The sequence below is a fragment of the Habropoda laboriosa genome, unplaced genomic scaffold (assembly GCF_001263275.1).
Source record: "Habropoda laboriosa isolate 0110345459 unplaced genomic scaffold, ASM126327v1 scaffold40, whole genome shotgun sequence".
NCBI classification, from domain to species: domain Eukaryota; kingdom Metazoa; phylum Arthropoda; class Insecta; order Hymenoptera; family Apidae; genus Habropoda; species Habropoda laboriosa.
Window position 1 is genome coordinate 7,402,628 of NW_017100231.1, and position 11,734 is coordinate 7,414,361.

General features: G+C 32.9%; 3 protein-coding genes across 4 annotated transcripts; 1 reads left to right on the forward strand and 2 right to left on the reverse strand.

Moving 5' to 3' along the window:
* Positions 1-2,333: 2,333 nt before the first annotated feature.
* Positions 2,334-5,490, reverse strand: LOC108571537 (ubiquilin-1). 2 transcript variants are annotated; one of them, XM_017933603.1, is made up of 8 exons: positions 5,427-5,490; positions 4,644-4,870; positions 4,330-4,528; positions 3,942-4,230; positions 3,116-3,832; positions 2,881-3,016; positions 2,682-2,814; positions 2,334-2,572 (listed from the first exon to the last, which is right to left on the reverse strand). In XM_017933603.1, exons 2-8 carry the CDS (start codon positions 4,743-4,745, stop codon positions 2,496-2,498), a joined length of 1,653 nt encoding a protein of 550 aa, XP_017789092.1. In that variant the 5' UTR covers positions 4,746-4,870; positions 5,427-5,490; the 3' UTR covers positions 2,334-2,495. The 2 variants fall into 2 exon arrangements, with proteins under 2 accessions (XP_017789092.1, XP_017789091.1); XM_017933602.1 differs by lacking the exon at positions 5,427-5,490 and adding an exon at positions 5,130-5,229.
* A 402-nt stretch (positions 5,491-5,892) lies between these two features.
* On the reverse strand, positions 5,893-11,080 carry LOC108571524 (protein SMG5). The gene is made up of 9 exons (XM_017933585.1): positions 11,030-11,080; positions 10,226-10,518; positions 9,431-9,653; positions 9,170-9,334; positions 8,776-9,044; positions 8,385-8,565; positions 6,608-8,288; positions 6,199-6,534; positions 5,893-6,090 (listed from the first exon to the last, which is right to left on the reverse strand). Exons 2-9 carry the CDS (start codon positions 10,297-10,299, stop codon positions 6,023-6,025), a joined length of 2,997 nt encoding a protein of 998 aa, XP_017789074.1. The 5' UTR covers positions 10,300-10,518; positions 11,030-11,080; the 3' UTR covers positions 5,893-6,022.
* Positions 11,053-11,581, forward strand: LOC108571525 (gonadal protein gdl). The gene has a single exon (XM_017933586.1). The coding sequence runs from the start codon at positions 11,057-11,059 to the stop codon at positions 11,579-11,581; it is 525 nt and encodes a 174-aa protein (XP_017789075.1). The 5' UTR covers positions 11,053-11,056.
* Positions 11,582-11,734: the final 153 nt, after the last annotated feature.

Below are 11,734 nucleotides of genomic sequence, written 5' to 3' on the forward strand. Positions count from 1 at the left end.
CTTTAATTCTCGCGGGAAGTGATTGGATTGGCTGCATGTCATCAGCTCGCATCTCTGTAGCATGGTAACGAAGGTGGAGTGGGGGAAGCACTTTTGGAGGCAAAGTTGGATAGAACTGGTTTACAGTCCCCCTCCCTACGAAAATTTGAATTCATTATCGAAAAGTAACTAATCATCGATACTCGATTCTTTAATTATTTTCTTTGAATTTCTTAATTCAAGCTTTATACGAATAAACTGTAGAAGAAAATTTAAATTAATTGTATACATAATATATGCATAAAATTAAAATGTAAATTGAAAACTATAATAATAATACGATTTTATTACGCAACCACAAAACAGTATATAGAAATATCAGTAAGAAGTTGTATTTAAAAGTCCAAAATGAAATGAACAAAAAAATTGAACAATAATAATTATTTCATGCTGTGTAAATTACAAAAGAATAAAATAGTCGTAAAAAATATAAAAATAATATAAAATAATACTAAAGATGAAAGGAACAGGAGATAAGAAAAGCAAGTGAAAGAAATTATGTATAATTCTGAAGGTAACAGATTTGGCGGTAAATTTGAAAAAGGAAATGTTTTGGAGAGAAAGAATACAAGAAAAGGAAACTACAAAAACACGAGGACATAAAGAAGAGGTAACCTTACATTTGGAAGTGTAATGAGAAGAGATTAGTTTGTAATACACATTTGAATCAAAGAGAAGATTAACACGAGTTAGGTTATGGTGAATAATGAATGTGTTTAAATATGTATTTGGAAAGCCATGTTTTATGAATGGGAGCCATTGTGATTTGTTTTCTTGTAACGTGAGAACATTGTAATACTGGAAAGACACCAATGAACACATTGACTAGCTTTAAAATGTATATTTTACATAGGTTTCCAGTCTATGTTACTCCTAAACATATGCTTTATACTTCGTATAATCGTTCACTCATGTGTATTACCGTAGATATACCTTCATACTTAAAAATTCCGTTGATATGAATCAAACATGATTTTATTTTGTGATATAATCGCTTGTACAGAATACCTTTGTGTAATGAAGATATGCTGAATACACATAAAAGTTTAATATAATGCGCATGGGTATTTATGTAATCGTACATCAATCAAAAATATTAAAATTATAACTGCGTTTCATTGTTTTCCTTTTTCTTTCAATAAAGATAATTTATACAACATTTACCATATCATTTTTTTTTGTTTTCCTTCATGCTCCCGTGTATCCTTAAACCTAACCGACGATTACATTTTTCAATTTAACACATTTACATGTAATAGTCTTGCTATAATCGATCTTTCTCGCGCGTTCTCTCTCTATAAACAACCTACACCATAAAATTCTCGATCATCACGCTACAAATCTCTAAAATTTGTATCTTAAAGATATATAGTGCATAGTAGTTTTTTTATACTTCGTTTCCGTTTCTTTTTTAATACTATAAAAACTAAGAAAAAAATGAAAAACAAAAGGGGAAAATAAAAAAAACAAAAACAATGCGTCGGCATAAAGAAGGAAATAAAAGAAAGGATGTTACGCTTCTTATCGCCGTACATACAAAACTTACATGGAAAACACTAACTGATCACCGAGCGAAACACTTTCTCCTTTAAGTAGAAAGAACGAATTCGGTTATGATTTAATTCGTTAGTTCGAAGTCTTCAATTTTTCTTTTGGCGTCTCGACAATTTATTTGTATACACCAAACGTTACTTAGCAATTGATAATTACCCCGTACCCATTTTTCTGTCGCAAACATATGAACGTTTCATGCAATACATTTACTAGTATGATTATTACGTACATTCAAGCCGAAAAGATAAAAAACAAAAGAAACGATGTCTTCCATAAAAATTTACAAACGACTGATTAAGCCAGAAGCAATATTTATTTTTTAACGGCAATCTATTTTTTCCATGCAGGTTCCACTCTTTCTAAGAAACACCATAAATGTACAATATAACAAAGAAGAAGGTTTTATGTCCTTCGATATTACAATCTAATGTAACTCTCTCTCTCTCTCTTTCTCTCTCTCTTTCTCTCCCCCTTTCGCTCGATCTTTCTCTCTCTCGCTTTCTGGAATATGCGTTAAACAAATTTACACCGACGAAATACATTAACAGAGCTATCTAGTACTTAGAGCACATCGAGGAAAAATTACAGAATACAGAATTAAACTAGGAAATTTCATTCAGTGAAATATATCGTGAACAAGTTAAACATTTAGAGATACCAGTACTTTTTGTATCATCATCGAGTACAATAAAGTACCAATTCCAAAATAAAAATGCATATTGAACGAGTCAGTAGCGTGTATTCTGTCAAGAGTTGGGGTAGAAGTTTATAATTTTTCGCTTTTTTTTTTCTTTTGTTCTGACAGTCAGTTACCTTAAATATCTCTCACTACGTCTGTTGTAAGAGGTAAATAAGGAAAAAATTAGAAATAGTAATGGAATAACAGCATTGCAAATTGGTGGTTAGCTCATAGACACTTGTCCGTTAGACAGTAGCCGTTCAACAGCTGCGTTTATATCTCCAAATGTGGCAATTAATGCTGAAAATATTAAAATTAAATTTATGAAATAAAAAAATATGCATAAATATATGTTGAAGTTGCTAAAATTGTGTATTAATTTTTAATATTCGAATGCCAATGTTATTACCTTGTAAATTGGCGTCTCTATTAACAAAACCCATGGCTGTAAGCTGTTCCAATTGTGCTCTGTAACGTTCTTCCGGTGGGGGAGCAGGTTGACCATCCACTTCTACACCTTGGTTTAATGCCATTGCCGATACCTGACGAAAGCAAAATTAATAACCAGTTCTATTATATATCGTCCATAATTACGCGAAATTTTTTACCATGCGTGCCATAAATTGGGAAAATGCGTCTTGCTGATTAGTATCCGATGGCTGCGTCGTCGATGGCGTTGAATTCGTCGTACCTACATTTGGTGGTGTTGTTGTTGGTGGTACAGGTGGTACAGACAATCCCATGCTAAAAATTTTACATTGAATAACTTTTCAATGTTCTATATTAAAAAATAATACCATAAAGACATTGTTAATAAACATATATATGTTTGTGACAACTTACTTTTCAGCAAAGTCTGGGGCAACAGTGCGTAACTGTTCCATACCCTGTTGGATTTGCACGAGAGCGGCTAAAACGTCGGGGTTGGTTAAGACATTTTGAAGTTGGGGATTTTGCATTTGCTGGATAATCGCAGGCATCATGGTTCTCATTCGATCTTGCATTTGCGGATTTGCTCGAAAGAAAGGATTAGCGGAAATCACTCTATTGGTCATAGCGGGATCTGCTGCAAAAGCCTCTAACACAGACCTCGTGTACGGAGCATTTAACATATTTCTTAGCAGTTGTGGATTTTCCATCATTTGAGTCACGAGACTTTGCATCGCTGGTGAATTCAATAAACCTCTTCCTTGTTGCTGTTGTTGTTGTTGTTGTTGCGGCTGTTGTTGTTGCTGTTGCTGCTGCGGCTGCTGCTGCGGCTGTGGCTGGTTTGGAGAGTCACTCTGATTCTGAGACCAAGGATTTGGCAACGGATCTCTGTTCTCTTGACCCTGTTGTGGATTATTCTGACTATCGTCGCTAGCATTATTTTGCACTAAAGCCGCGAAAGGATTGTATTCGTTAACCGTTGCTGCGAACATAGGTTCTTGAATGTCACGATACATGCGCCGAAGTGCACTATAGCCACCAGGAATGCTTTCTAGATTAGATAAAGCTCTGTCATGGGAACGCATTAATTCTTGAAGCATTGATGGATTGCGTGCCAACTCTAGCGTTTGTCTGAAAAAATATAATCATAACATAAATTGTATTATCCAATATATGTAAGAGTGTACAATAATGCAAATTTTATGTATTTATCTAATACTTTCAAGAATTTCATTTTCACCTCAACAGTTCAGGATTATTCAACATATGATTAATTTCTGGATTGCTTTGCATTAAGTCTCGCATTTGAGGGTTAGCTGCAACCAAACTACGCATACTTTCAGGATCATTCATCAGGCTTTGCACCAGTGGATGATTAAGTACTTGACGCAGTGCTTCTGGATTTGATAACAATTCACGCTGCATATGCTGTTGCAAATCTATGAAGTTGGTGGATCCTAAACCAAGAGATGCTAGGCCTACAAGTCCTCCTAAACTTCCTAATCCAAAAGGACTCGCACTTATGTCAGCTACATAAAATAATATGCAATAAAGTTACATATATTACAATATTTTTAAAATAAAATTCAAATTAAATATTTAAGAGTATTTGATTAATATTTTTGTACCTTGTGATCTCTGAGATGATGTAGAGTCTTGGCTTTGATTAGTAGGAGTGCGTGGTGCCTTAATAACCAGATGCACCGTTAAGCCATCTTTGACATTATGTGTACGCAGTGTTTCATGATCTTTCATGATTTTTCCAGCAAAGATTAAACATAATTGCTCCGTTTGAGCATTGAACTTCTTAGAAATTATCTCTTTGAACTGTAAATTTAAAAGGAAACAATTATTAGAGTTAACCCAACAATGACAAGTACATTATTTAATTTATAAATTTTATTTCGGGTGAAATTTACGGTTACATGATTGAAAAACTTACGTCTTTAATGCTCGCATCTTCCTCAATTTCGACGCTTTGTTTTTCTTTTGGCGTTTTGACGTTAACAGTAATTTTCTTTCGAGTGTCCTGGCCTTCTGCCATCTTGGATCGGTAGATGACTCGTTACTTTCGACGCTTTCGATTCTCCCTCGTCGAGGGCCAATTGCGCACTACTTTCCTCGAATATTTCACCTCTTTTTACACCACAGAAATTTTCGTTAACGAACCTGTTCCCGAAAAGACTACGCTGAATTTTGTTAACAAGTTATTCCAAAGAACTATAAAGACCACATAGAAGGGTCAACTTAAGCGACTATTCTATACTGAGCCATAATGCATAAAATGATGAAAAGTACACGACATGTCAAGCATTCGTGTATAGTTTCTCGAAGTATCGATATGTAGCATATATTTTAAGCGAATAATTCTTTTTCCTCGATATTTAATCACTAAATAAGCATATAAATAATGAAACAACAGTCTTACTGAAAAATATTTCGTCTTATTTACGAAAAACCACGAATCGTTACGTTCAGAGGTTATGTCGCGTTGCCACTACCGTAACTTTAAAATACTAACACAAGTGTGTCCATACGTCATGTGTTAAGTATGTACCAGATATATACTGCATCATTAAGGAATGATGTATTTTTCGAAGCAATTGTGAAATCTAAAATGAGCCGTTATATTTTTGCATCAATTTAATAAAATATCTATTCAATAAAGAATACTTTAATCTTTTACCATTGTTAAAATTTATAAATCACGAAATAAAATATTTACCACTTTTCTTGAACATTATTCTTAAACAGTACTGTACATACGTGTCTTTTGATAATGATATAATACATTACACGTCATAATTCATTAGAATACGACTCTCTAGATAAGGACACTACTACCGGCTTACTTGAAACGACAAATCCATTGAAATTGCACGATAACATATTTTATTATTTTTTGAATAAAATTATTTGTAATGAAAAGATAATATTTTGATTCATTTAATTTTTGGTCGAACTTTGCTTTTTTAAATGGACATCATCCATGTTGAAAAATTTATGACATTTATTTTTTATTGAAAAATATTCACCTAAAGGTACAATTTCTTTTTTAACATAAAAGACAATACGAGTGATTAAAAGGAAACCATTTTATTGTTTAGAATTCATCCACGAAAAGAAGATATTAATCCACTGGTTTTATTGCAGGAGAACCGTCGATTTTCCTTTCTGGGTTTCCAGCCCTCTCTGACTCGCCCACTCAGCTGATGCCGTAGCTCGCCATGTTCGCAGCTCTCAAGAAGGGCCAAGTCTTTTTTTTACTTTCACTTCAGTAGGAGGAAGCAGCAGATGATCATCTCCATTAGCCCAATATGTTCAACCATGACTTTTACTCGATGCCTTCCACTTTGTGTGAAATGACTCAATGTATTCCATATTGACACCTGCAGTCAAACATACTGTATTTAAAAATCTATACATATAGCAATAAATTACTTCGTTAATTTCAGATTCAGAAAAATTTAAAGAAAAATGAATTAATTGAAAAATACCTGCACTCTTTGCTAATCCCTCAGGGCTAAAAGTGAGGACTCTCTTATCATCTGGACTGCAACCAGTTAGTAACGTTACAACTGGTGCATCTGTATCATTTGTCATGCCAACTTTCGTCTGTTGAGTAAGATAGTGACAACACTCTATAATTTGGAAGAATAACCATGCTTCTTTATCCTTTGGTCTTGGTCCTTTGATGAACGGTAGGGTTAGACGCTCATGAGGTCTTTGAGCTCTTAAAAATCTCGAACCACGTTTCAACTGAGTTTCTAACCAACGTGTCGCCTCTCGTGCTCGACCACTAATACGTTTTACTTCATCCAATGCGGAAACAACTGAAAAGTATATTACTTTTTTTAGCTAGAGAACAAAATATAATTAATTATTCATAATTTTTATTGTACTTACCAACACTAGGAATTACAACAATAAATTTTTTAGCGTACACTAGACGTTTCAGAGCTGGTGTATGCTTAGATAAAGCCTCATGATCAGGTACCAAGTAAGGAGACATAAGTCTGGATCTTAAACGAGTTTCCAGAGCGCATACTTCTGCCTTCAACCATAATTTTCCCATATGTCTCATCAATTTTCCACGCGAATGTTCCGTTTCCCAATCTTTACCATTATCCTTTGCATTAGAAGTATTCAGGTCAATTGTCACAAACAATTGTTTCACCTGGTCATACTTTACTCCAGCATCCTCAACGGAACTGAGGAAATGGCCAAACTCAACCAACTTTAAGACCCTCAACAGGGTTTCTTCTCGCTTGTTCATTTTATGCTTATGCAATATTTTCCAATTAAGAGACTTTTGGGCATCTTCCAAAAGATTCAGTCCTCTTAAGTCAATATCTTCCGGTAATGGAACTACTTTAACGCATTCTTTCAACTTATCTACACTCGATAAAATCATACTGTCATCCTTGCAATTTTGCAACAACATTTCCGTATTTATATTGATCAAATTTAATAAAATGGTAACGCGTTTCAATAAAATTCGTGAACTCTTTCCACATATTCGTATTATATCTGGTTTACTTTTCAACCAGTCGCAACATATTTTAATTGACGCAAGTATTTCCTTTCCAATTATGATGTTTAGTACGTCCTCTGGCTTTACATTTTGTTTCTTTAATTGAGCAATGTACGTCACTCTATCCGCTGATACGCTATTTTCATCAAACGTGCTATTGGAATTGGTCGTTACCGTACTTCCAGAATTAGTTATCGCGTCCTTATCAGTGAGCTTCTTATCTACTTGATCGTCGCCATTTTGAACATGGTTGTTGATCGTCTCGGGTACCTCACTTTTTATTTCCTTCTCCACGTGTCCGTTTATTTTCTTCAGTTCAGAATCCTCACCTATATTTTGGTTTATTTGGACAGATGCACCCTCATCGTCTGTAATATCTTCAGACAATGCATCCTCCGACAAAACATTTTCTTCGCTCAACATATCGTCTTCTGTTTCAGAAATATCGGAATTTATCTCGTCACTAGAAGATTCCATAGTTGTGTGATCGATGTCACTCACGTCTGAATCACTGCTATTTCTTCGTTTGCGTCGTCGAAGCTTCGTAAGCAAACTTTTCGTTTTGTCGCGAACTTTTTTTGTACCATTTTGAATATCTCCGTTGTTTTCCGCGTTTTCCTTTTCAGAAGATATTTTGTTGTCATTTTGAATCTTGGATTGGTTGTTTTCATTTGAATTGGATTGTTTTTCAACACCCTTTTCTCCAATATCCACAGATTCGTTATTAGAATCATTCTCTATGTTTGGTAGTGGTAAATCTATAAAAGATTCTTGTAATCTACTTATTGTAAATTGTATCAGTTGTGATAATATTGCCAAGGTTATAGCAACAACACCTTGCACCTCGCTAGATTCTTTGCCTTTTAATCTTGAAATGGACATTAGACATATAGCCACAATTTTGAATATCATGTCGTCTGTCAAGTAATTCGTTCGTTCATTTTTACAGTTTTGAAGATACACTTCGATATTGCTTTCCTTTTCATTGTAATTTGTCTTATTTGGCTCAGATTGCTCTATGCTCAAGCAAGTTTCAATATTAGTTAGAAGATCCTACAAATGTAATGAAAATAAAGATTAATTTTTATGTGTATGAGTATAATACAAAACATTGAGAATTTAGTTATTAATATCTAATAGTTTGTATACCTGACATTCTTGATTTATTCGATCAGAATTTGGAACATCAAAATCCCATAATTGTAGCAGAGAAAATAACCTTGATACACACATATGTATAGGACACTTTTCATCTGCACAAATAGAATGTGTAACAATGGCTCTTCTTAAATTTCCTTCTGCTCCTTCGAATGGTTCAGCACATAAAACGCTATAAAATAATAATTGTTATTATGTAATGCAATATAAAACATAATAGATTCCTAGAGATGAACAATAATACTTTTTGTAGGTTTTATAATTTTTATACCATATGTTTTGAGAAAATTGTAATACATAAATTCATAAACTCCTGTAAGTTACAGTTAATGAAGGTTTTGTCTTGTGTTTACTAAAATATAAAATAGAAAGTTATTCTAACCATCTTATGTAGTGGTACACTGCATCAAGTCCATAATTTATATTGCCTGCTACAGTGCCCAATTGATTGTGTGGCATTCCAATGTTTGGATCAATTGCAATAGCCATTTTATAATACCTTTTTGCTATCATTGGATCCCAATATGGATCTAATTCTAATTTATATCTAGCTAAATCCCCAAGGCATACCAAACTTCTATGAATTAAACGAATAACACACAGTTTCACTTCTTCGGTGTGATGTTTAGATTGACTTGTCTTACTCTTTGCCTTATGAAGTATAAAAAAATGAAGGACTAAATTAGTTTTATTCAATGTAATAATATAGTTCACTTTTTTACACACATATATATGTAGTGTAATCAATATAATACAAATATTTAAAGAAAACTTACACTTGATAACCCAGTTACATTTTGTGTAAATGCAAAATCAATAGTACCAACTAGATTTAAACCATATTCTAGTTGTAACTTCAATATTAAGTGATGGTAAAATCCAACCCCTACTGCCAAATGGACAGACAACATTGCTTTTTCTGTTTCAGTCCATACATTACCCTATAATGAAATTTGTTATTACAACCCTCATGAAAATATTAACAAACAGACAGTTATAATTTCTTGCTGTTATATACAATAAGTAATAAGGAATACCTTTCGTAACTTTTTAGAAGCATAGACAATGTCATAAAATGCTTTCCTCCATAACAACTCGTCTGTTTTACGTGCATATCCAACAGGATCTTTAGTTATTAATCTTACACAATAATCTTTAAGCTTTACCCGCAGGGTTTCCCCTGAAGGAGTAAACAAGTCTGTTACTGTTAATGCATGGCTCTTTTGCTCATCCAATCTTTTGGCAATATCTGTTATACCCCTATTAATTAAATATACTTCTGATTATTCATTATATATACTTTTGCAATAAATTTATTACAAATTTCATGTTATATTCTTTTATTATGTAACATAGACTAAATAGTATAGATTTATTAAAACATGTCCTAAATTCTGTATTTATTTTTACTATTAGTACCAATCAAATAATTATTACTGTTGATACCATTATAAAGAAGCTTTGAAAGGAATCCTCAAAAGTATAATAACATAATTCTCGTATTAATCTTGTGATACAGAATTATATTTTTGACATGAATTTGTTCTATGTTTCTAGTCTATTCACTTCAAACGTTCAAATAAATAGTACAAATATTTGCATGAAATACATAAATTGATAGCGCAATTTTTCATAGAGTAGATATTCTAGGTAATAGAAGTAAGCTATATACAAAAGCGCGCCAATAAAAGAACATGATATACGAGTATAGGTTATGTTAACGCAAGGTGAATTCAGACATCCAGTAAAGCTAGAAAGATTCTACAAAATCCAAGGACCAACGAGTAACATAAAGAAATCGAAATTCTGCTGTTATCGTAGCTGAGTATTACTTGTGCAAACGTCTTGTTTGTTCGAGGCAATCGGTCGTTCGGACATCTGCTACAGTGTTATATGTCCTCCTCATTTTGCTTCGATCATTTTTCACTTCCTGGCTGCTTCGTCATTATTCATTTTCCCGCGGTCTCCTGACACGCGCATCTCCGTCCCACAGTAAGAAAATTCGACATTCGCCCTTACCTAACTCTGAAAATCTCCCACGAACTGCGGAGCTTACCACAATTACACGTACGCGCACGTACATATGGTTTGGTTACGACTGTCGCAGGAAAATCATCTGGAAAACCTACGCAACAGTGTTACCAAACGGAACAGTTTCGAACTATAGGGGTTATTTGAAATATTTATCTCGGTAAGTGAAAATATATAGAATTTAATATTTCATTAATTCTAAAACTGTTGAAATGTTTAAAATGTTTTATTTTATAATTGTATTGTAAAATAGACTAATTGCATGAGGTACATTGGCATTGCATTTAACATATACCACTTGTTTATTGTAAATAACGCTTTAACTTTGTTGACGTCAATGAAAATTTAATGTTTTAAGTAATATTGTAAAAGTAAATAATTTACTGCTTACTCGAACATCTATTTTAACTTTATGTTATTTTGTTTTAAAATTATTTCAAAGATTCTGTAGAATATTGTCAATAAAATAATAATTGTTCCGAAACTAACCTTATTATTATTTTCTAATTTATGTAAATGTAATTACTTTTTTCTTTACAAAGGTATAGGATTATTAAATAGTAATCCGAATAAATATATATATATATATGTACGTTATTTGTTACTTAGGTTTTGCGTTTCCAGATGAAGCAATGGACGTTTCTGCTCCAACTCCTCAAGATCTTCAAAGAAAGCTGTACTTTTTAGTAGAACAGCTCCAGCACATGGCCAGTGAACTTCCTCCAAAATATCAAATGCGTCTTCCTTATGAATTATTATCTGGTCTAGCTAATTCTCTATTGAATGATACAATATTTGAGATTGTTAAGGGGTTAATGGAAATTCAGCATGTTACAGAGAAACATCTCTTTCAACAACGTCTTCAATTACTGAACCAACAAAAAATTGAAATGCAAGAAGCATTATCATCAACATCAATAGACGAAGAAAGAATAGCAATAAAAACAGCATTATATAAGAAACATAAAGAGGAGCTCAAACAATTGGATATGAAGTTAGTTCTGCAATTGGATCAGAAAGTAGCAGATCAGCAAGGTATTTTAGAAAAGGCTGGTGTACCTGGATTTTATGTTACAAATAATCCAATAGAAATTCAAGTACAAATGAGACTGTGTGACTTCATAATTAGACTAAGCAAAATGGAAGTTCCAAGTTAACACAAGATTTATAAAGAATTGAATGTACAATAATTTCTCTAATTACTATATCTAAATCAAATTTTAAATTGTATGATTTATTATAATTATTTATTTTAATTAACAAATTGTACAATAGTTCAATTAATATAGTATCTGTTTTTGTAAAGTAGT

Excerpts from the sequence above, each read along its gene's own strand:
- LOC108571524 (XM_017933585.1), bottom strand. The coding sequence starts at position 10,299 with ATGAGGAGGACATATAACACTGTAGCAGATGTCCGAACGACCGATTGC. Across the intron at positions 9,335-9,430 it reads CTTCTAAAAAGTTACGAAAG|GGTAATGTATGGACTGAAAC; the intron begins GTATTCCTTATT and ends ATTTCATTATAG. Across the intron at positions 6,091-6,198 it reads GGGATTAGCAAAGAGTGCAG|GTGTCAATATGGAATACATT; the intron begins GTATTTTTCAAT and ends GTTTGACTGCAG.
- LOC108571537 (XM_017933603.1), bottom strand. The coding sequence starts at position 4,745 with ATGGCAGAAGGCCAGGACACTCGAAAGAAAATTACTGTTAACGTCAAA. Across the intron at positions 2,815-2,880 it reads CCCAATTTATGGCACGCATG|GTATCGGCAATGGCATTAAA; the intron begins GTAAAAAATTTC and ends TGCTTTCGTCAG. Across the intron at positions 2,573-2,681 it reads TAGAGACGCCAATTTACAAG|CATTAATTGCCACATTTGGA; the intron begins GTAATAACATTG and ends TAATATTTTCAG.
- LOC108571525 (XM_017933586.1), top strand. The coding sequence starts at position 11,057 with ATGGACGTTTCTGCTCCAACTCCTCAAGATCTTCAAAGAAAGCTGTAC.